General features: G+C 41.2%; 2 protein-coding genes across 4 annotated transcripts in view; one reads left to right on the top strand and one right to left on the bottom strand.

Moving 5' to 3' along the window:
• The first annotated feature begins 2,964 nt into the window (after nucleotides 1–2,964).
• On the top strand, nucleotides 2,965–17,202 carry PMPCB (peptidase, mitochondrial processing subunit beta). The gene is made up of 13 exons (XM_025872759.2): nucleotides 2,965–3,098; nucleotides 4,782–4,919; nucleotides 5,668–5,754; nucleotides 6,965–7,094; nucleotides 10,777–10,975; nucleotides 11,355–11,434; nucleotides 13,558–13,670; nucleotides 14,457–14,600; nucleotides 15,404–15,564; nucleotides 16,447–16,532; nucleotides 16,614–16,702; nucleotides 16,858–16,933; nucleotides 17,018–17,202. Exons 1-13 carry the CDS (start codon nucleotides 3,003–3,005, stop codon nucleotides 17,080–17,082), a joined length of 1,464 nt encoding a protein of 487 aa, XP_025728544.1. The 5' UTR covers nucleotides 2,965–3,002; the 3' UTR covers nucleotides 17,083–17,202.
• A 76-nt stretch (nucleotides 17,203–17,278) lies between these two features.
• DNAJC2 (DnaJ heat shock protein family (Hsp40) member C2) overlaps nucleotides 17,279–24,158 on the bottom strand; it is a 37,737-nt gene continuing 30,857 nt past the window's right edge. For all 3 annotated transcript variants that reach the window (XM_073898697.1, XM_025872758.2, XM_073898698.1), the window contains exons 11-17: nucleotides 22,774–22,862; nucleotides 22,631–22,700; nucleotides 20,968–21,152; nucleotides 19,936–20,036; nucleotides 19,715–19,822; nucleotides 17,646–17,800; nucleotides 17,279–17,427 (exon numbers count right to left, since the gene is read on the bottom strand). In XM_073898697.1, coding sequence (XP_073754798.1) covers nucleotides 17,353–17,427; nucleotides 17,646–17,800; nucleotides 19,715–19,822; nucleotides 19,936–20,036; nucleotides 20,968–21,152; nucleotides 22,631–22,700; nucleotides 22,774–22,862 — 783 coding nt within the window. In that variant the 3' untranslated portion in view covers nucleotides 17,279–17,352. The remainder of the gene's footprint in view (nucleotides 17,428–17,645; nucleotides 17,801–19,714; nucleotides 19,823–19,935; nucleotides 20,037–20,967; nucleotides 21,153–22,630; nucleotides 22,701–22,773; nucleotides 22,863–24,158) is intronic.

The following is a 24,158-nucleotide window of genomic DNA, read 5'->3' as shown; positions in this document are numbered from 1 at the left end:
AGCAGGGAGCCCGATGTGGAGCTCGATCCCAGGACCCTGGGATCATGACCGGAGCCGAAGGCAGTCGCTTAACCAACTGAGCCACCCAGGCGCCCCTCCTTTGCTAATTTTTTAAAAAAGATTTTATTTATTTATTTGTCAGAGAGAGAGAGAGAGAGCACGAGCAGGGGGAGTGGCAGGCAGAGGCAGAGGGAGAAGCAGGCTCCCCGCTGAGCAAGGAGCCTGATGCAGGGCTCGATCCCAGGACCCTGGGATCATGACCTGAGCCGAAGGCAGACGCCCAACCAACAGAGCCACCCAGGTGTTCCTCCTTTGCTAACTTATTTTCTAAGTATTACATTCCTTGTTGCTATTAAAAATGGAATTGTCTTAATTTTATTTTCAGATTGTTTTCCTTTATTTTTGAAAGATCATTTTATGAGATATAGAATTTTTGGCCTACAGTCTTTTCCTTTCAGCACTTTGAGCGTGTTATCTCACTGCCTTCTGGTCTCCGTGGCTTCTGATGGGAAATCAGCTACTAAGCTTATTGAGGATCAAGTATATATGATAAATTGCTTTTCTTTTGCTGCTTTTGAGATTTTCTTTGTCTTTCTAGGTATGGCTCTCTTTGAGTTTAGCCTATTTGGAATTTATTGAGCTGTTTGGACATGTAGATTACTGTTTTTCATCAAATTTGGGTGTTTTTGGTCATGATTTCTTCAAAGATTCTTTGTGCCCCTTTCTGTCTTCTCCTTCTGGGACTCTTGGTATGTGTGTGTTGGTAGACTTGAGGATTATCCCACAGCATTCTGAAACTTTGTTCATTTTGCCTCATTCTTTAATTCTTCAGACTGATAATCTCAGTTGACCTAGCCTCAATTTGATTCTTTCTTCCACAGTTCACACCTGCTCTTGGACCCCTCTAGTGAATTTTTCATTTCAGTTACTGTATTTTTCAATTCCAGAACTGTGACTTTTTGAAAAATAACAACTCTCTTTATTGAAATTTTATATTTGGTAAGCCATCATCCTCATACTTCCCTTTAGTTTTTGTTTTTTTAGACATTGTTTCTTTTAGTTCTATGACCATTTTTAAATAGCTTATTTTGTTTTATTTTTTTAAAAGATTTTATTTATTTATTTGAGCAAGCAAGCAAGAGCGAGGGAGAGAGAGCACACCCAAGCAGGGGGAGAGGCAGAGGGAGAGGGAGAGGGAGAAGCAGACTCCCTGCTGAGCAAGGAGCCTGACGGGGAGGAGGGCTGGATCTGAAGACTCTCGATTGCAGGATCCTGGGATCATGACCTGAGCTAAAAGGCAGACCCTTAACTGACTGAGCCACCCAGGCACCCCAGCTTCTGGTCATTTTCTTTAAACCAGTTTTTTCATTTCTTTTATGAGAAAAAGAACTTTTGGAGGTCTTTATTCTGTCATTTTCTCTGACATTCCAAATTAATTTTGAGTTAAAATGTGCTAAAATTTCCCAGGAGCTTCCTGTGATTATACCTAAATATTTTTGTACATATATATATATATATACATGCATGTTTGTATTTCTTTATTAATGTTAACACACATTTGTTTTGGAAATATGAAGGAATAACCTTGGCTGTCCTTATTATGTAATAGTGTGGGCTAAACCTGTGAATCATTGCAGAGAGGGTAGGTGGAGAGAGATGAGTCCAGAAAGATACGTGGGAGTCAGATCATGAAGGGCCCTATCTCCCATACTAAGGAGCCTTCACTTTATCCTGACCATGGAGTTACTGGAGGATTTTTCATAACGGGACTGTTGTGCTAAAAGTTGCATTCTAAAAAGATCCCTTGGACAAGGTGGAAAACTGTGACAACTGGAACAGATTCAAGAGGCAGGAGTAGGGTGTATCAATTGGATGTGGAGGGTGGAAAAAAGAGAAGAGTTAAGAATGAGATAGAGGTTTTTGGTTTGGATGTCTGGGTGAACAGAAATCTCCTTGGCTGTTTTGCATTGGATATACAGGAAGAGACTTAGGGCCAGACAGTGAATTGCATTTTGGACAAGTTGATACCGAGGTGCCAAAAGGATAGTCAGTTGCAGCTTTCTAGTCGTTGCAGGGGTAAGTGGGCCTGGAGCTCAGGAGAAAGGCCTTTGGGTAGACAGAGAAGTCCTTATGTGGAAATGGAAACTGTTAGGGAGAGTGCAGTAGAAGAGGCTCAGGTCCACAGCACTGGGGAACACCAACTTTTAGGGCAAAATGGTACAGTGTTTACAAGCACAGGCTTTGGATCCACAAAGCCTCTTGTTAGCATGGTGACCTCAGGCAATTTATTTTTCCTCAATTTCTACATCTGTAAAATGAGCCTAAGAATAGCACAGTTAGAACAGTGCTTATATTTTTAGCTTCATTAAGAGATCTGTGAATAAAGAGCTGCCCAAGAAAGTAAAGAAGAAGGTACTATGAAAAGGAGGGGCTCTAAGATACAATAAGAAATTTTCAAAGAGATCTACAATGTCAAATTCTGCCATTAGGACCGTAAGATAACGACCATGAAGCCTCCGTCTTTAAGCAATTAGTGGCCTCACCAAGAGCAGTTTCGGTGGAATGAAATGAACCAGACTGTAAAGGGTGGAAGAGTGACTAGGGGTCAACAATGACACATCCTTCCCTCCTCTCTCCACGCTTGTCTCTCCCAGTAGATGCTTCCTGAAGGACAGTGAATTTTTGGATCGTATTCTACTTTGTCCAGTCAATTCCAGCCACCAATGCGATAGCAGGTCGCACCAGGTTACCTTTAACTCCTCCGCATTTGAGCCGTACACGCCACAGGCGATCTAAGTAACTGATAATACAGGACCTCCTACAGACTCCCTAATTCGTATTATTTGGGGCCAATCGCTCCGCACCAAGCCCAACGCCATGCTCTCCAGGACCACTTCAAGGGGTGTAATTCCCATCGTGGCCACAAGGCGGAGCCCGTCCTCTCCTGTGGACCCTCGGGTCACGACCTCGGAAGCACATCCTCCTCCCAGTCCCGAGCGGAGATGGCGGCGGCGGCCCGAGGGCTGTTGTTACCCGCGGCGCGACGGCGGCTTTGGGGTTTCGCGGAGAGGCTTCTGGTTGGAGGCGCAGCTGGGAGGGTGAGCTTCTCTCCACTTGCCTGGGTGCCGCCCGAGACCCGGCCGGGGCTTTCCCTCCGGACCCCGCGCGGGGCACCTGAGTCCTGGGCGCCAGCCCAGCCGTGGAGTCGGCGCCCCGCACCCCCACGGCGGGTCGGCGCCGGCGGCCTGGGGTTGGGATGCTCACGGCCCGCCGGGGCTGTGACCTTGGTCACCCACCGCGCCTGGGCTGCTAGGAGAGTGTGGGATGACACTGGTTACCGGCCGCTTCGCCCCAGTTGCCCAGGGGTCATAATGAGTGCGTGTTGATTACTGAAGACACAGTGGTTGCAAATTGGGGGAAATGAAAAAGTGAGATCAGAGTTCTCTTTTAGCCTGAGACTGAGCTTCCTCCTCAGCTGTGCTTTCTGCGAACTCCGGGGTAGCTAAAAGAGAGTTTTGTCAGGATATAGGTCTTTCTCATGAGAACCTCAGGTATGTGGGACTTTTCACGTGTGTCTAAAGGAAAAGAAGAACTGCAGTCAGCGATCAGAGTATCTCGAGCATCTGCCCTTCTTCCTATCTTCTCTTTCTGCCTTTTCGAAAACTTTGTTTTCCTTCAGCAGTGAGAACCCAGATCTCATTCTTGTGTTGTGTATAGGTATCTTTACATTTTTCTCTCCCTTTCTTGCCCCGCCCCCCCCAGCTTGTTCCCTCTCTAATGAATATTAAACATGTCCAGGAGAGGTACTGAAACAAAAGCAGTTTCTCTCTGAGACATGTATCATATGACCTCACTGATACGAGGAATTCTTTTTTTTTTTATTTTTTATTTTAAAATATTTATTTATTTGACAGAGAGAGACAGCGAGAGAGGGAACACAAACAGGGGGAGTGGGAGAGGGAGAAGCAGGCTTCCCGCCGAGCGGGGAGCCCGATGCGGGGCTCGATCCCAGGACCCTGGGACCATGACCTGAGCCAAAGGCAGACGCTTAACGGCTGAGCCACCCAGGCGCCCCTGATATGAGGAATTCTTAATCTCAGGAAACAAACTGAGGGTTGCTGGAGTGGTGGGGGGTGGGAGGGATGGGGTGGCTGGGTGATAGACATTGGGGAGGGTATGTGCTATGGTGAGCGCTGTGAATTGTACAAGACTGATGAATCACGGATCTGTACTTCTGAAACAAATAATGCAATATATGTTAGGAAAAAAAAGATAACAGGAGGGGAAGAATGACGGGGGTAAATCGGAGGGGGAGACGAACCATGAGAGACAATGGACTCTGAGAAACAAACTGAGGGTTCTAGAGGGGAGGGGGTGGGGGATGGGTTAGCCTGATGGGTATTGAGGAGGGCACGTACTGCATGGAGCACTGGGTGTTATGCACAAACAATGAATCATGGAACACTACATCAAAAACTAATGATATAATGTATGGCGATGAACATAACAATAAAAAAATAAAAACAGTTTCTCTCTGGATAATGATAATAACTGCTTGTTTTCCTTAGGGGAAAGGCATGTTTGTAGGCACTTAGTTGGCTTTAGGAGTGGTTAAGCAAGGTTCCTGAGCCAGGCAAAGGAGTGGGTCCCAGTGGAACAAAAATTAAGGAGGAAAGAGTACTTTATAGTCTCTGGGATAGATTTGGTTTTCTAACCAACATTTAATATCAGAATAGTGATGTGTTTTGCTTCCTCTTTGCCACCCCTTCACCCCCAACTAGTCATATTTTGGAGGGAACAGATTGAGAAGTATACAGGCTGCTACACAGGTTGTTCTGAATGTTCCTGAAACACGAGTAACGCGTTTGGACAACGGACTCAGAGTGGCCTCTGAAGACTCTGGCCTCTCAACATGCACGGTAAGTGATTCCAGCAACCACTGTTTAGGTGACCCCCTCATTAGGAGAGAGCAGATTGTTGATTTAAATCTCAGCTTTTTATTGGCTGGTGGTGGTTGAAGAATAGTGACAGTTATTTTGCCTTGACAGATGACTCTCACTTGCGACTCTTTCACTTTCATAGCAAGTGTGTGTGTACCTTGTTTAGGGTCTACATCTGGTTCTTACAGCCTGTTGTGTTATTGTTAGTGATGTTGATAATAGTGAAATAAGTACATTCTCTAGGCTACTCTGTGCCGGCTGTTCTTACATATATTGTCTTATTTCATCTTTAAAATAATTCTTTGTAGGAGGCGCCATCACACCCAATTGAGGGGCAAGTTCAGAAAAGTTAAATGGTTCTGTCCAAGGTCACACAGCTAATGCATGACAGAGCCAGGATTTGAACCTAGATTTTCTGACAATCTCTAGTGTTCTTTATACTGTAGTTGTTAATTGGCTGTACTAACAAGTTGGGCTAAAAATCTGGGTCCTCTGTGAAACTGGCAAGTAGATACTTTAGCACCCAGCAATAGCTCGATGACCAAAATTTTTAAGTCTCATAGTTCACAGGAATGTGTTGTCAATTCACTGAAGTCAAGAAAACTTGAGTGTTAGGATTGGAAAGCATTTGTCAAAAAAAAAGGAAGAAGATTGCCCCTCTCTCCACTTCCATTCCCCCAAAAGAGAAAACGAGGTTTCATTTAATTTTTCCTTGATTTACATTAAGGTTGGGCTCTGGATTGATGCTGGAAGTCGATATGAAAATGAGAAGAATAATGGCACAGCTCACTTTTTGGAGCATATGGCTTTCAAGGCAAGTTGTAAGACTTTACAAAAATACATTTTCTTTAAACTTCTTTAAATCTCAATCTCAAGGGCACCGGGGTGGCTCAGTCGTTAAGCGTCTGCCTTCAGCTCAGGTCATGATCCCAGGGTCCTGGGATCGAGCCCCACATCAGGCTCCCTGCTCCGAGGGAAGCCTGCTTCTCCCTCTCCCTGCCACTCCCCGTTTGTGCTCTCTCTCTCTCTGTCAAATAAAATCTTTAAAAAAAAAAACAACTCAGGTAAGAACTATATCAATAGTAGGTATGTGTGTATATATATATATATATATATATTAAAGATTTTTTTATTTGAGAGCATGCACGTGTGCATGTGGGTTGGGGAGGGGTAGAGGGAAAGCGAGAGAGAATCTCCAGAAGACTCCCCTCCCCTGAGTGCAGAGCCCCACTCAGGACTCGATTTCATGACCCTAAGATCATGACCTGAGCTGAAACCAAGTCAGACGCTCAACCAACTGAGCCACCCAAGTGCCCCCAGTAGTATAGTGTATTTTATTTATTTAATCTTTTCTTTTTTTCCACAATAATTATCTGAAATACTTACTGAAAGTTGCTTCGTAGAGTTGAAACAAGAATTTTCTCAGGATGTAAGGGTCATCTGTAAGTACATCACTGTTTTTGAGGCCCGATGCACTTCTAGTTTTTACCTTTTTTATTTTATTTTATTTAAAGATTTTATTTATTTGAGAGAGAGAGAATGAGAGAGAGAGAGCACGAGAGGGAAGAGGGTCAGAGGGAGCAGCAGACTCCCTGCTGAGCAGGGACCCCGATGTGGGACTTGATCCTGGGACTCCAGGGTCATGACCTGAGCTGAAGGCAGTCGCTTAACCAACTGAGCCACCCAGGCGCCCTAGTTTTTAGCTTTTTTAAAGATTTTATTTATTTATTTGACAGAGAAAGCATAAGCAAGGAGAGTGGCAGGCAGAGGGAGAGGGAGAAGCGGGCTCTCCACTGAGCAGGGAGCCCAAAACGGGGCTCGATCTCAGGATCCTGGGATCATGACCTGAACTGAAGGCAGATGCTTAATGGACTAAGCCACCCAGGCGCCCCCCGGATGCACCTGAGAAATCAAATTTAGTCCTTGCATGAAACTGACATTGCTTATGTCCTCATATTCATTGTCTGAAGTGTTTAGATAAAGGAAGGTACCATAATTTTCTTTTTCTTCTTTTTTTGTTTCAGGGCACCAAAAAGAGATCCCAGTTAGATCTGGAACTTGAGATTGAAAACATGGGTGCTCATCTCAATGCCTATACCTCCAGAGAGCAGACTGTATATTATGCCAAAGCATTCTCTAAAGATTTGCCGAGAGGTATTGTTATTATGTATGGTGCAGATAGTTAATTTTCACAAGTTCAAAAATCATCTAATACTGTTTTTACTTTGTCTGTTGTGAAAGAGTAACCCTCAGAAATGTGAAAAAATGAATCAAACTCTGGGTGAGGGGGCCCCTATTTTTATTTTTTTCTGTAAATATGACAGATGGCATCAAATAGTTGTAAGCTGCAAGACTTGTACAAACCAGGCCCTAACACTTGATTCAAAAATACTTTCTCCAGAGCCATATGTGTGTAGTGAAATGTTTTTAATGCCTTAGCAGTCTGTCGATGATTTCCTTTGCTATGCAGAAGCTTTTTAGTGTGATGTAGTCCCACTTGTTTTTTATTTTGTTGCTTTTGGTGTCAGTTCAAAGAAAAAAATCATCACTAAGACCTATGTCAAGGTATTTTTACTGCCTGTGTTTTCTTCTGGGAGTTGCATGGTTTCAGATTTTATGTTCAAGTCCTTACCCATTTTTAGTTAATTTTTGTATATTGTGTAAGATAGTGGTAGTTTCGTTTCTTTTTTTTAAGGTTTTTAAAATTTATTTGACAGCGAGTGAGCACACAAGCAGGGGGAGTGGCAGGCAGAGGGAGAGGGAGAAGCAGGCTTCCCACTGAGCAAGGGGATACGGTATGGGGCTACGGGGCTCAGGGCTCTATCCCAGGACCCTGGGATCATGACCTGAGCTGAAGGCAGACCTTAACCGACTGAGCCACCCAGGTGCCCCAAGATAGTGGCAGTTTCATTCTTTTGCATGTGGCTGCCCAGATTTCCCAACAGCATTTATTGAAGAGACTGTCCTTTCCCATTGCATATTCTTGGTTCTTCTGTTGTAAATTAATTGACCATTGTGGGTTTATTTCTGGGTTCTCTGTTCTGTTATATTCATCTAGGTATCTCTTTTTATGCCAGTAGCATACTGTTTTGACTACTGTAGCTTTGTAATAGAGTTTGAAGTGAGGGAGTGTGATGTCTCCAGCTTTGTTCTTTCTCAAGATTGCTTTGGCTATTTGGGATTTTTTGTCATTTCATACAAATTTTAGGATTCTTTGTTCTAATTCTGTGAAAAATGCCATTGGAATTTTGATAGGGATTGCATTGAATCTCCAGATTGCTTTGGATAGTAATGGACATTTTGATATTCTTCTAATCCATGAGGATGGAAGAGCTTTCCACTTACTTGTGTCATCTTCAGTTTCTTTCCTTAATGTCTTGTAGTTTTCAGAGTTTGTCTTTTAACCTCCTTATAAGTTTAATCCTAGATATTTAATTCTTTTTGATGCAGTTGTAAATGGGATTGTTTTCTTAGTTTCTTCTAGTTCATTAGTAGTGTATAGAAATGCAACAGGTTTTTGTACGTTGATTTAGTATCCTGCAACTTTACTGGATTTACTAATTCTAAGGGTTTTTGATGGAGTCTTTAGGGTTTTCTGTGTATAATGTGTTATCTGCAAACAGTGACAGTTTCGGTTGTTTCTAAATTGGATACCTTTTGTTTTGTTTTCTTGTGTAATTGGTTATTAGGAGCAACTTTTTTTTTAATTCCCTGTTCTATACAAAAACAACTACCACCTGCAAGTAAATAAAATAAAATTTTATAACATGGTAGTCTAACTTGCATTACAACCAATTAAAATGACAACAGTGGGGAGGGTGTGTTGGTTTGAATTGCAAAAAACCTTTGTAAGGTTCTTAATGATTTCCTTGACACGTTTTTACCCCAGGACTAGTTAGGGACTAAGCACAGGTAGGCCAGGCTACTTTAAAGAGATGTTCATTCTAGCTCCTCCCTCTCCTTTTTCTACACAGGAAACAGCAGGGAAAGCAAAAAAAGAGGACTAGAGAAAGGACAAGACAAGGTAGAAGACCATTTTTTTCCTCCTGGCTTTTGGTTGGGAAGGACAGAGCCCTTGCCAGTGGCAGTGGCAAAGCCCGAGAGCTCCTTGAGGAATCCACAGTGGAAGTGCTCTCTGAAGCAGCTCTCTTTTGGGGGGTTTGCTTGAGGCTTTTTCTCCCCTCAGTTGGGTGAAGTCTGGTGTATGAGGTAATAACATGATGTTCCAGACTAGCAGTCTCCAAATGTTTATGATCACCCAGCCTTATTGGTAAGAGATGTGATTATACATCAGTATAGGTATATTTACAAATTAAATACATGTACTACTACGGAATATTAAATATACATTAAAAAGAAAGATTCTGATTTTTTTTTTAAGATTTTATTTATTTATTTGACAGAGACACAGCGAGAGCAGGAACACAAGCAGGGGGAGTAGGAGAGGGAGAAGCAGGCTTCCCATGGAGCAGGGAGCCCGATGTGGGGCTCGATCCCAGGACCCTGGGATCATGACCTGAGCCGAAGGCAGATGCGTAACGACTGAGCCACCCAGGCGCCCCGAAAGATTCTGATTAAAACATAAATTACAGGAAGTATGAACTCCCACTTGAGCAAACCCCAGTCTAGACTACCAATCCCACATAAGCGGAGTCTTCACACAGGATTCCTTGTCCTCCCCTGTGTCTTTGGACTCTTCATCACCCATCATGGCCTCTGGTTTTCGTCTGCAGATGGTTTTTATTTGGTCTTAAAGAATTTTTTCCTTTTGGTCATGATCTCTGCCCCAGTTTACTTTGGTCTAGCAATCTTCTTCCTCATGTTGGGCAGTCTAGAGGTAACTAATTATAGTTGGAATGTAACATAATTGCTTCTGAGACAGTGACTCTTAAAGTGAACATAAAGGAGGAACAAGTTTGCACTAGAGTAAAAAAAAAAAAAGAAACTAAAGATTACAAATGTTTCATATTTACTAAAATTTAGATTGTGATTGCAACTACTGATTCTTGAAGAATAGATAAGGTTTTTCCTTTTTGGAGAAGTATGTAATTTTTCTGATAAAATTGCTTAACAGCATAGTAGGATATCTTTGAGTTCACTTTTGGCTTTTTGCAAATTAGGGTCATTCTTGTCTAAATATTTGAGGGCTTCATCAGTTTTTCCCAAGGGTCACTTTTAATCTTTTGGAATACCTATCCTTTTGTTCATGTTAACTCTCCATCTCTGTTAGATCATCATTTATCAGTGATTTTGCTAATGGTGAGACTTATAGCCAACATGGATCCAATGGGTGGAAACAGGCACTGGGATTAAGTTAATTGGGGAAGGATGTTTGAGAAGACACTGATTCTGTAAGTGGTTCATTGGGGGCATATTTTAGATTATGCTGTTTCTTGCCTTCTTTATGTGGCAGCCTCATTGCTATGGGAACCAGGGTAGCAAATACTTGGGTGCTTTGGATCCTCTGTAGGTACTTAGATGTTCTAACGCAGATAATTTTCTACTTTGTAATTTTCATACAGAACAATGTATACTCGTGTGCAGATTCTGTGGCATGTCTGAAGTGGTAGAGTCATTACAAGTGTTGTGGGGACCTTTGACAAATGTAGGAATTTTCCTCAAGTTCTTCTGTACCACAGGGGTTTATATTTTATATTTTTAATTTTAATATTGTCCTTTTAGGTATTTTGACTGTATAGAAAAGTTTGTTTCTTCCTAGTTTAATCATTTAGTCAAAATTGAATGATGCTCAGTGTCATGGTTTCTGATGCTAGTTTACTAGAGCTTAATATTGAAAATTAAGATTCTTAGTGTTTCTTCTTTTATTTTCAATTAGCTGTAGAAATTCTTGCTGATATAATACAAAACAGCACATTGGGAGAAGCAGAGATTGAACGTGAGCGTGGAGTAATCCTTAGAGAGATGCAGGAAGTTGAAACCAATTTGCAGGAAGTTGTTTTTGATTATCTTCATGCTACAGCTTATCAAAATACTGCACTTGGACGGACAATTTTGGGACCAACTGAAAATATCAAGTAGGTATAATTCTCAAGATTTTTTTTTTTTTGGAGAAAAATTTGAGTTTTGAAAATTAACATTCAGAAACATTCAAAAAGTATGTTTCAAAATGTAATTTTTTTCCTGCCTGATAATGCAGATGAAATTGTGTTTAGCTACATTTTAGCCCCACCTAACTCCCAGGTGTCTGCACTCATGGATCCTACTGACATAACAAGTAATGGTATCAGCTTGATATAAAAAAGTTGAAATTGTTTTGATACTTGTTGCCCATATCCCTTTTTCTGACTGCATTTAACTTAGAGCCTTTAAGGTCCAATTTAATGTCAGGTATGTTATATGAAGATCTGTGCTTTTTAGTTTCCTTTTATATTGCTTTTCTTACTCTGTTTACAGATCTATAAATCGTAAGGATTTGGTGGATTATATAACCACACATTATAAGGGGCCAAGAATAGTACTTGCTGCTGCTGGAGGTTAGTTGATTTACACTTCTGTATCTGTTTTAAACACAGTCATAAAGTGTTGTGCTTATTAGTTTGCTCCTGTTAGGACATGTCCTGGGATTTATTATTTACTGAGCAAATTGTTTCATATGCTGGTTAAGGGGAATGTACAGCACTGGAAATAGACTTTTCCTGCCTTTCGTAGAGTTTTTTTAATAGAAGAACTTACATAAGTGTTTACACATAATGGAATTTACTTGCAAGGAAAGGTGCAAATGAACAAACCGGGTGGTAATGACATTTGGGGGAAAGTGTACTAGAGTTTGGGAATCTCTTGAGATTTTAAAATTACTTTTTGAGAACCAACTTCATCCTTGGTCAGGCATGAAATGGGTGTGTTCTGTTGCTCATGTTTTGATTTATTCATTCAGTAGAGCTAATTACTGAGAAGGGGAAGTATATAGGGAACTATTGAGAGTGTTTAGTGGGAATCCAAACATCTAGGTGGCATCAGGACAAGGCTTCCCTCGAGACACGTTTGAAGCCAGTGAATGAAAGAAAATTCCCATTAGATACTGCTGGATTTCCTGAATTTAGGCAAACAGTACACTTTATTGGTTTCTAGGTTTGTTTTCTCTTTGACTTTTTAGGTAAAGCAAAGATAGATGGGTGTTCTTTTGTGTAGATTTAATTTTTCTCTCTTTAGAAATGACAAATTAAAATTCTAGTTGCCCTGGATAGACTTCTGAGCTAATTACTTGGGAATAATGGAGAAAATGAGGGTTAAGTCTAACATGTTATTCATTGGCCTCTGAAACTAAATCATGTTACCTTTGTAGAGTGCACTCTGAGATTCTGTTGAGCAACATCGTTTCTAAAATGGCTGGTGCTGACTGGGGGGGGTCTACATTTGAAACTGCCTGGGAAACAGGAAGACCTAGTGAGAGGAGGCCTCAACCACCACGCTGTCTGGGATGTCTCTGCCCTTGTTGGTGGCATATGGACAGTGGGTTTAATCGTAGTTCATAGGTTCATCTTGACATTGTTGAAGTTGGGGTATCTTACAGTTAAGGGCCTATCCTATATTAGCATTTTGTCTTTTTGATACATAAGTGATGATGAGCCTTATAAACAGTGGCTTCTTAAATTCAATGAAAAAGACCAGATCTAGCTTCATAAAAAGCATTTTTTGGCTCCCTGCCTTTTGGATAAGGATATGCAGAGGTTTTGGAGCAGGAACTGAGTATCTGGAATGTTCAATCAATTGGGAGGGCTATAGGTGAAGTTAATAAAACAATGGAAGTTGGTGGTGTCAGGTGCTGAGAACTGTGTGCACGTCCATGGTTTTTCATTCTGCGTGTCATTCTTGGAACATCGGGCTCTTCCTGTTGTTTTGTCACCCGCTGGATTGATAGCCAAGGCAGCTCTCCTACACAGTGCTTCTGAACACATGCATTCATACATGGTCTTGTTTTATCTCACAGATTGGTTTAGGGAAATATGGGTGTAAGTTGTGCTTTTACGTTTTAAAGGAAGGCTTCATATAAAGAACCTTCATGGCAGTATCTTAAAGCACTTGCCACATGCCTAAATTTGTTTTCTAAGTTTGCCTTTGTGTTTATCCTTCACTGAATCTGTTTGGGTCATGAGTTTGAACAGTCATGTATATAGAATTCTTAGGTTTTGGATGGCCAGCAGTGAATGTTTGGATAGCTATGGATTTATTCAGAAATTTAGATGACATTATTTTGTTCCTGAATTCTGGTAGCAGAGCGCAGAGAACAAAGCTCATATTCATATTTACATTCTTTTCCACTTAAAATGTACTACTGAAACGTGATTTTACCAATTTGCATTCTAGGACTTTTAGTAATAGAACATGATTCTGTATAGAATGTGGTATTTTCAAGCTGTCTTATCCTTAGCTGTGAATTTGTTGATGAAAACTGTTAATTGTTCTACAGACTGAGGAGGCTGTGCAACTTCAAGCTTTGTAACGGCAAGGAGAAGGTGTGCGCTCTATGAGCTTATTCTCTAAAGGCTTTTACCACATTATACCACCTGGAGTTCATTGTAAAACAAAGTGTGGCAGCTAGTTGTCTGCTTTAGATCGTGCTGCTACTAGATATATGAAATGTTTTCCTTCAATTTAGGAGTTTCCCATGATGAACTGCTTGAGTTAGCAAAGTTTCATTTTGGTGACTCTCTGTCCACACACGAAGGAGAAACACCAGCTCTGCCTCCCTGCGAATTCACAGGAAGTGAGGTAGGGCAAGCCTCCGGAGCTAGTGTTTAGCCCTTTGGGTTTCTTGTGTTGTATTTATGAATGAGTGTACAAAATGTGCTTATTTCTAACAGGAGTGAAATGGAAGAAACCAGAGGCTTAAATTGAAAGAAAAAGGCAAGAGGATGGATTTATGCACATATATTCCCTGTTATTTAACCACCTCTCTCTTAAGGAAGCAAGGTTTTGAGGGGAATGTCATAATTTGCTCTTTCTGTGCTTTTTCTTTGACACTATGCCCATTTATGTATTTTGAGGTATGAAATTGTATTTTTAAAACACCCCAAGTTTTGACTTTCACGTCAGGTTAAGTTGTGCCCACAGTACATTCCTGGGAGTAGCTGTTAAGAGAACTTGCAGAGAATTGGCTACTTGTCAGCTGTAGCCTTCGGCTCATCAGCAGCCTCCTTTGCCAAGTTAGGGATGACGTTTCAAAGGACTACCTGGAGAGAGAGGTCTGCTGTTGGCTGATGCGCAGAAAACTGTGTAGCATTGGTGGTACGAGAATAAGCCTGTTATGTCATCATTAGAATACTAGCTGATCTCTACCAGTGAAATAATCTAATCCTTTTTGACCAGGTGATCAGCTGGTGGCTACGTCTGTAGTATTTCAATTGGAGATCTTTTGGTGTTCTTTCCAGAACTCAAGAAATTTTTCCAGATTGGACTGTTCAATGTAATGAATGTGGCATTACTAAACCTTCTTTCTTATTAAGCCCATTACGCGGTGGCAGTCTTAACCAGAGTTGTTTTCTTGGTCTTAACTAGATAAGAGTGAGGGATGACAAGATGCCTTTGGCGCATCTTGCAGTAGCTGTTGAGGCCGTTGGTTGGGCACATCCAGATACAATCTGTCTCATGGTTGCAAATACACTGATTGGCAACTGGGATCGCTCTTTTGGAGGAGGAATGGTAAGTGATTTTAAAAATAATTTTCCATAATAAATGGCAAGGTGGAACTCTGTACTGTGAATTGACAAGATATAAACTGATCCTGGATTGCATCTGGGCCAGAAAAGAATTTTTTGTGGGTGCCGTAAAGTTTATAAGTTGGATAGGTGGCAAAATTTGAATAAGGATAGAATTCACTAATAGTACCATATCAGTGTTAATCTACTTTTCATGATTGTATGGAGGTTAATTTCCTGGTTTTTCAGAAGTGTACACAAAGCATTTAGGGGTAAAAAGCATCAGATCTTTCAGCGTACTCTCAAACAGCTGAAAAATTTTGTTAAACGATAAACATGGTAAAGTAATGGTTCTTAGGGAATTTGGATAAGGGGAATTCCTTGTACTATTTTTGTAACTTTGCTGTCTGAAATTACTTCAGAATACAAAGTATGTACTCAAAGATTTCAACATAATACATATAAATATCTTAGGCTTCACGTGCAATAATATTTCAAATCTTTAAGCATACACAGCCAAGAGCCCTACAAATTGGGCTGATCACAGCAGTGAATTACTCTAGAAGTGCTGTAGCTACCGTGTTAATTACAAGGTTTCATTGCTTTTACATTGTGCATTTTCTGGGGATACACTGGGCTGGTGAGAAGTATGGTTCTTAGTCCCGTTGAATTTTAACTTCTGGAGATGTTGCTAGATAGAAACTTCACACGTTGGGGCATTCACTATTTGCCACAGAATTCATTTTTCTTTCTGGTAATTTGGGCACATACACCTGCAGTTCTCTTAGACAATGTTTTTCCTTACAGAATCTCTCTAGCAAGCTGGCCCAGCTCACCTGTCACGGCAACCTCTGTCATAGCTTCCAGTCCTTCAACACTTCCTACACAGATACGGGATTGTGGGGGATCTACATGGTCTGCGAACCAGCCACCATTGCAGACATGCTACGTGTTGTTCAGAAAGAATGGTGAGAAAGTAAATCTTGCTTAGAATTCACATTTTAAACTAGTTTCCTCCTCACATGTTGGTGATTGGTTTTGATGGGGGACGTAATCAAGAGAACAAGACTGAAGAGTAGCAGTTGTTGCCATGTTTTTAAAGATCACAAGAGGTTTCTTCTAAGTCTCATGTGAAGCTGACTTTATCCTGTAGGAAATTCTTAATCTTTACAAAGTGGATTACTTCAGAAAGAAGATCCTAAAAGTTTGCTTGGAAAATATCTCCACAAGTTACCTGGCCTGGAAAGGTGGTATTATGCCAATGAATCTGAAGTTACCATTGCTAAAAGAAAAATGTATTGTTTTACTCCGAACTGGTGCCTTGAGACAGAGGCAGAAAGGCCCACGCTGCTTGGAAAACTTCCTTAGCTCTGCTTCCTCTCCTCTACCATTCTTAAATGGCTATAAGCCATAAGTCTCTCTATCTCATCAACTGGGGGGGTTTAATTGTTAATTAGTAGGCTTAAGTTAGACTCCACTGGATTCTTTTGAGAAACCAGTGGAGTCTCCAGACCTGTTCTCTAGCATATCAGATCCTAACATGGGAACTGGCGAAGTGTTTCTCAAAATGTGGTCAGCCTTCTTTCATGTTGGATTGAACCTCTATCTGTGATCATGCTACTTTTGAGAGATTAATGATACCAGGAAAATGAAGAATCAGTAACATTTTAGCTTTTGTGTAGCTACTGGGATCATGAAAATTTCAACTTTTCATTAATTTGAAGTCATAATCACTTGTATGTTGTGGTGCAGTTCATAGATTATAGCATCGTATTTTTTAAGTCATTGACTCAAAAAGCACGTAACCTTTTCAAACTACTTGACATTTTCATTTTTCCCAATGGTTTTAGGATGCGACTCTGTACAAGTGTAACTGAAAGTGAAGTTGCTCGAGCCAAAAATCTTCTGAAAACAAACATGTTGTTGCAACTCGACGGTAAGAATAAAGACCTACATTCTATTTTCCTAGGGTTGATCTGTATTCCAAGACTCAAGTTTTTCCTTCTCTTTTAAACAGGTTCTACCCCAATCTGTGAAGATATTGGTAGACAGATGTTATGCTATAACAGAAGAATTCCCATCCCTGAGCTTGAAGCAAGAATTGATGTAAGTAGTCTTTAGATACTGTAGGCACTTGTATAAAAGTTCCTTGTTACAAAAGCTGAAAATATGTATCATAAATCCCTGCTAAGTTCTAGGTGTAGAGTCTTTTTGTCTTTCCTACACAAAGCTCCGAATGGCTGGGATCTTCTCTCTTTCAGGCTGTAAATGCTGAGACAGTTCAAGAAGTGTGCACCAAATATATTTATGATAAGAGCCCAGCTCTTGCTGCTGTCGGTAAGCCCGGCTCCTTTTCTCTCATGCACAAGTGACTAATACTTGTCCTTCATTCACTTTTAACTGTCTTCTTTTAATCCGTAGGTCCCATTGAACAACTGCCAGAGTTTAACCAGATTCGCAGGAACATGTGCTGGCTTCGTGATTAAAATGCTCCTACTCAAAATATTTTGAACGTGTATTTATAAGGCTAACAGATCTGCAAGTTTTAAGCTCCCGGTCCCTAAAGAAAAAAATAAAAACATGTCTACTTGGAAATTTGAATGAAACACTGCGTCCGACTTTGAAAGGATAAGACCACCACAGTGAACGGTAGATCAGCACACTTTCAAATTATCACTCTACTTTTAAGAATGAAAATTTGTACAATATTTTCAGTTTTATTATAAAAATGCACACACAACAAAGATTGTCATAAGTCATTTCTTGGCTCTACTTGCATTCAGCACTTGCTCTTGAGCAGCTTTCTTTGCTTTTACCATCTCGACAAGTTCCTAGGAAGGGAGAAAGGGGTTAGTGAAGACGTTGTTGGAACTGGCATACTTTCCTAGTACCGACTGGCTTTGGTACATGTGGGGAAATCGGTAATGAAGACACCACTGACAAGGCTGAGTTGTACTAACTGCCAGAGCTAGAAAGCTGCTAAGATTTGCCATTTCTTTGTAATATAGTCGAAATGGTAATGGAGTCTAAGTTTTAGAACATCGATCACCTTGTATCGCTTCATGCAGTCCTTCTTTGTGCGGCCAGGCACTGCTTCGGCTATTTTTTCCCATCTTTCAGGTGTATTTACTGGGTACGTTTTTAAAGCTTGTTCCAAAAGCTTCTGTTCTTCTGTTGTCCAAGGGGTGAAATCTGTGCACGGACCTATTTAAGAAAAATTCTTATTTGAAAAATCTTATCCTGATAGAAAATTCTGTTGCAGCACCCTCCCAGATGAGTCTTGGCGCACAGGTATCTTGGTAAGTGGCCATTCAAATCTGTGGGAATTCTGAACAAACTTTTAGAGATGAAACACATGAAAACCTCTAAACTACTAAATGAGAGAAGAAACTTTTAAGATCGTTCACTCCCCCTAAAATATCTCAGGGTTGGTTTTTTTTTTTTTAAATATCTGCCTTATATTGCTGGTGTCTTACAACCTACAACTTACTCACCAGACTGTTGAAAAACGCAATCACAAGTCATAAGACAGCTACCTCAAACTTACAGGTGGATGAGACCCTGAAAAGCATTCTCTTTTTACCCTGGAGGAAAGAGCCTAGCAAAATTAAGCCAAGTGCTCTAGGGGCATTAGATTCTGTGTTCCAGTGTGGCATTTTCAACACATCCATCCACTAAATTCTTGCAGTGCTAATGCTAATAAGAACCTCTCTTAAACTAATCGCTTTGTGCTTGACAAGATCTCTCTCACACACGCTACCAGAAACAAATGTAGGTCTTCTAAGGATGTAAATGTTATACATCACACTTCCGTAGGAAAACGAAAATGTCAAATAGTTGAAAAGCTGAAGTCAGCTTTTAAATTCCAGGAAGCTCTTAATGATTCCTTTCATTGGTCTCAGGCCCACATTTAACACCACAGACTGAATTCATTTCCTCTCTTGGAAAAAAGATGGAGGACATACGGGATTAGGAAAATAAACCCCTTCAGAAACGCCCTCCAAGTGTCCTGGAACTTCCCTTTGTTGCTTACCTCAAGAGTCTAAATAATGCCCAGCCTCGGCCAGACAAAACAAAAACAAAAAACACCCCCAAAAAACAACCCCATCCCCCAATTTTTGAAACCACAGTTAAATGATTTTTTGTTCTTTGTAAAGCATAAGCCTCTTTAATATTTTCATACTGAAATTTTGGGATAATAAACCAAATTAAGAATACAAGAAAAGTGGGACTTGGAGGACGGGTTAGGTTATCAGTTAATTAATCCCAAAACCTGTATTTGGAAGTGTGATTTGGAAGGCAGATCCGAAGATTAGTTTAGGGGAGAACAGACTGGTGGCTCACAAGGGCATCGAGTGAAATAGAACTTTTCCCACCTTTTTTGTCAGCCACTCACAGAAAAAAAGTTCACATCCCAAATGCACATGTATACATGGACAAAAGTGTGACAGATGATACCCACTTATGTAAGAGGTAAAACGCTGATATTTTTCTATTCGTGACGCGCCTATGGGTCACAATTTGCAGTTTGAAACACACTGGTCCAGGGAAGAACGCCCAAGACAACGTCGGCACCCTAACAGGTTTTAACTAAGTCTTATTTTGAAATGAAGACTCCTGTATGTGCTCCCCAGATAGCCCAAATCTGAACATTTTTACCATGCTTGCTTTTTTCTCTATATAATTAGACAATTTATTCTGAATCACGTAAGTTGTAGATACGATGCCCTTTACTCAATTTCATTTTTCCTTAAAAACAAGAACATAATTATAGTGTACTTTTCAAAATCAGGAAATCAACCTTGATAAAATACTATTATCTAGTCTGTAGACCTCATTCAAATTTCAAATGACCACATAGCCTTTAATACTGATTTGTAAAATCTGGTCAACAAAACGAACCCAGCCCCTCCCGTAATGCATCTGAAATGGAAGAACTGCAGTTCTCAGTGGTGGCAGGTGAGGTCAATCTGTGACTGTCCTAGAAATGCTTCCTTTCCATCTTCTAATCAGCGAAACGCTTTATTTTCCAGTTATTCTGAACATACACCCTAGGTCTGGTCTATCACAGTGTGAGTACATGGCTAGCATTTTCTAAAGAAAAACGATTATAATTACCTTCAAATCGTTCTGAAGGTGTTGCATTGTCTGCTTGAGGCACGACTCCATGTTCTTTTTTAAATTTATCAAAAGCTTTTTTGTTTATATCATCTTTTTGATGAGGGTCTGAGAAATGAAAAAAAATGTATTACAGATCATCTCATTTAGTCTTTCATTAAATTGCACAAGTTATTTTAAAAAATATGTATTCAAGGTAGCAAAGAAATTGATTTGCTCACCAAGTTTTTGAAGACTCTTTGCTTTGCCAATAACATCTTTGGCAGTTCTCTTGACTCCAGAAGAAGAGTGTATGTTCATGTAATTAGCGATAACTTCCCATCTAGAGACAGGGATAGGATAAGTTAAGAGGGTAAAATACCCAAATAAAAGCTGGAATGACCCTTCCATTTGTAATGCACAGGGGTTAGCTGTAATACCTACAGAACTAGCTCTAAATTGGTGTGGTCTCATTACTATTACCTGGACTATAGCTTTTGCTTTTCATATGTTCAAACCAATTGCACATAGTCTTGGTTTCAAGTCTATAAAACCCTTACCGACTTCTGTGTACAAACCAAGAGTAATAAGACCACACATAAAGAGAAATTCTGCAAAGAGCCTTAGTTTCCTCATCTATAGAAAGAGGCTGGATCTTGAAAGCTTCTTCTGAGTTCTAAACTTACACTTTGCAGTAAGTTCTGGTTTGAGGTGGGAAGCAGGAAAGGAGGATTAAGACTGAGAGAAACTCTGGAACCCGACCCAGTCCCCAGGACAAGCCACGATGGAGTAAGCCAGCGTGAGAGTCAAGATTTATGTGTCATAATCTATAATTTTCCTGAGAAATTAGTGAAGCATCCTCCTGTATATGTGTTGGTGTAAACTGCAAAATCCTGCAGGTTCCAAATGCACTCTTATTTTTCACACTTTCTACTGTGGCACCGAATTCAGTGGAAGGAGTCTGTCTAGACTCAGGCATAACTCTGGAAGTTTCTACTGTAACCAATGCTATTTGGGTGTTGTCTGCATTTTCCCTAGGCTCTAATATGTGCTCAAGAGAGGTTTCATTAGGGGCGCCTGGGTGGCTCAGTTGGTTAAGCGTCTGCCTTCGGCTCAGGTCATGGTCCCAGGCTCCTGGGATCGAGCCCCAGGTCCGTCGGGCTCCCCACTGAGCAGGGAGCCTGCTTCTCCCTCTCCCTCTGTCCCTCCCTCTGCTTGTGCTCTCATGAATAAATAAAACCTTAAAAAAAAAAAAGTTTCATTAAAACCAGTACCTTGAATTTGTTCCAGCAGGGAAGAGGTTCACAGCTTTAATTAGCAATTGCAGATCATCTTCTGACCAGTTTTTACTGCCATTTCCACTTCCACCAGTTGATTTCTCTGCATTCTTGGATGCTTGGCGCATTCGAGCCTCAGCTTCCTCTTTCTCTTTTCTAATTTGCTCATTTATTTCTTCTATCTACACAAATATCACGGGTAAGTCAGGGACTTAAAACATCTTGCTACACTCCCCCTTTCCAGCTGGGCTCTGTGGTTCGCATCTCTCAGTATTCTCCCCACAATGCCCTACACGCCTCCCACGCCAACGCTGAAACCGGCCATCAGGTTTTCACTCTGGCTTTGCCTCACTCGGCCTCCAGGCTGCAGAGCTCTGCTTGAGGCACCGAGAACCACTCTCAGCCTGACCTGCCTTGTACTCATGTCCTGTGACTTCTATTCGCCTTGGACAGGACTTGTCAAGTCTACACTGGGTTATTCACCCATAAGGGCCATTTCAAACCTCTCTTTAAGCTCATATCCACTCTTTCAGAAGATAACCTCATTTATTCTCTACCGAAAGGTAAAGGCACCGAAAGTGGCCAGTGTTTTATCTTGAAGTTCCACCCTTCACATTGTTACTTCCAGTCTACCTTCAAACATGCACGAGTAAAAAGGAAGAAAACCTTTATTTGGCCTTGTTGCTTCTGTCAACAGCTCTCTAGGGGTCATCTGTGACTCCCCCCCCCCCCCCGCCATCCCTCATAACCAGTCACCCAGAGCCTGCGATTCCAGTGACTACCATCATCCCTCACAGCACAAGTCCTTCCAGTCAGAGTCTTAGAACTGGTCACACTTAAATGGCGCATCCTGCCAGCAAAGGCCAGACTGAAAGTACATTAACCCTTTGCTACTCAAACATCTGCAGTAATGGAAAACAGTCGTCATGGTATTAAAAACCTGCTTAATTTCGCTCTACTTTTCCTCACCATCTTCCTCTCCCACTTCTCCCCCTTGCTGCTCCTACCTCTATGTTACGGTTCATGCTTTCCTCTGACCTTTATTTTGGCACTGTCCATCCTCCAAGGCCGGCTCACACCCTTCCCTGAGCCTTCCCTGACCACTCTGCCCTGTACTGGCCACCTCCAGACCTTCCATCTTCTGGTCCTCAGGCCTTTCCTCTTCAGCGTAACTGTTCCTGAGCTCCTTTGGGGCAGCAATAGCATGAGGCATGTCTCCAAACTACCTAGACATAGTGCTATATATGGTAGGTACTAATACTTGTTACACTGAACTGAATTGCTGGGCCTGTTTCCTCATCTGTAAAATAAAAGGTGTACACTAGACAGAACACAGATTTCTTTTGGTTGTAAATGTTACTATCCTACAAAGATGCTCAAGGAATAGTCAAAACAATTATTTTTTTCTGATTTTGAAAAAACTACAATGAATGTGCTATAATACCACAAACAGTATACATGGTAACAACTTTACAGACTAAATCCAATTTAAAGTAACAATAGCACTTACTAGAAGCAAAACATACTGGGGGACACAGAAAGAAATGAGATTCTTTGCCCTTATTCGTAACTTACATGTTGGGTGGGGAAATACTGAGGTGAAAGCAACACTATAAGCAGAATTAAATGCTAAATAAAGGTAGAAGGGAAGTGGTGTTACCTGTTTTTCCAGAGCAGCCTTTCCTACTTCTTTTGTAGACGATGTGAGTGTTTCATTCAAGCACTGTAAGCTAAAGGAGAAAAGGGGATGAAACTTCATCCTAAGCCCAAGACAAGACTTCAACAGCCCTCCTAGAGTTATACCTTGCAAGTTCAAGCCGATCACAAAGTTTTTCCACTTCTTCCATCATTTTAACCCGCTCTGCCTCATTGTCAGAGAAGTGATTCCAGGTCTAGAAGCACAAGCACAAACATTTTCATCTCTTACCTACTGACATGGAGGAGTATGTCCATAAACACAAATGCAAAACATTTAAGTTCTCAAGAGACTCCTCAGGTGAATGTATGGCCTTCTGACCACTAACAACCATACTCCCAAGGCTCTCCCTGACCCACTAGCAAGAAAAAGCCATTACCAAGAGGATGGAGGAGTAAAACAGAAAAAAGGTGATGATGTGGAAGATCTCTGGATGTTATAAAAGTCAGAATGATTCCTCGGAGAACCACTTAAGAATCAAGAAATTCTGTATGATGACTCAAAATTCTCTTTGTTGGGCTGTCTATTCTTTCTTTGTTCTTTGTGAACTGTAAAATTTGCTAGAAATTTTAAATGTCAAATTAAAGTAAGGAACAGGAGGTATTAGAAAAATTATGATTAAAGATGGTACTCAATGTCTCCCATTCCTTAATTGTCCTTAATGCTTCCTTACTCCACGCAGTCTGGCTCTCGCTAAGGTCCCAGTGCTGCTTTTACTGTCCAAAAGCACTACTGCTTTTCTTCCTGCCTGTCTGGGTCACTCCTTCCCAGGCTCCTCTTCCTCTATCAGTACCTTAACGAGGGTGTATGCATCCTCCACCCTCCTCCCTCTTAACCCTCCTCTCTCTGGGTGATCTACTCACATGGTTCCTAGTGGCACTGAGATAGAGAAGACTTTAGCGATCCCACTCTTGAACCCCAGACTTGTACAGCCAACCACTCACTCAGAATTTCCAGCTGAGCATCTCAATGTGCTCAACAAGCCCTAAACTGAAGTCAACTGGAGCAGGTGGAAATGGCAGTAGACTGAGCTGAGCATTTCCTTTCAGCTTTTTCCTTCGTTTTCTATTTCATTGAATTATACACATCATCCACGCACTGCTCCATGCAGGAAACCAGACATATGTAAATCCTCCTTTACTAACCACTTGCAGCATACAATCAGTGCCACACAGGCAGCAGCGTATCCTACCTCCTAAATGCTGGTTCATTTCCTCCACCTTTTCTATTTCCACCCTCTCTCAGTTAAAGGCACAATACTCTCTCTCACCTGGATTACGGCAAAAGACTCCCAACTGTCTCTGCCTCTGGACTTCTCTCAGCATCCTGACTGAAACCAACCAACTCAGTAGCAGATATGAGCTAGCAAGATATATGACGCCCTTCAAGACCCGGCTCCTTACGTCTTCAGCTGCCTCTGGTTTGTTAAACCACGCTTCCTGGATCTCGGCCTTCTTTCCGTGCCCCCGACCTCTCTCATCTCTGATCTCAT

The sequence above is a fragment of the Callorhinus ursinus genome, unplaced genomic scaffold (assembly GCF_003265705.2).
Source record: "Callorhinus ursinus isolate GAN/ISIS: 27379988/994484 unplaced genomic scaffold, GSC_fseal_2.0 scaffold12, whole genome shotgun sequence".
NCBI classification, from domain to species: domain Eukaryota; kingdom Metazoa; phylum Chordata; class Mammalia; order Carnivora; family Otariidae; genus Callorhinus; species Callorhinus ursinus.
The sequence above is the reverse complement of the archived record's forward strand: the minus strand, read 5'-3'. Positions and strand labels throughout refer to the sequence as shown.

Coding starts and splice junctions, on each gene's coding strand:
- PMPCB (XM_025872759.2), top strand. CDS start 3,003: ATGGCGGCGGCGGCCCGAGGGCTGTTGTTACCCGCGGCGCGACGGCGG. Junction 16,533..16,613: donor CATGTTGTTGCAACTCGACG/GTAAGAATAAAG, acceptor TCTTTTAAACAG/GTTCTACCCCAATCTGTGAA. Junction 16,934..17,017: donor CCCAGCTCTTGCTGCTGTCG/GTAAGCCCGGCT, acceptor TTTAATCCGTAG/GTCCCATTGAACAACTGCCA.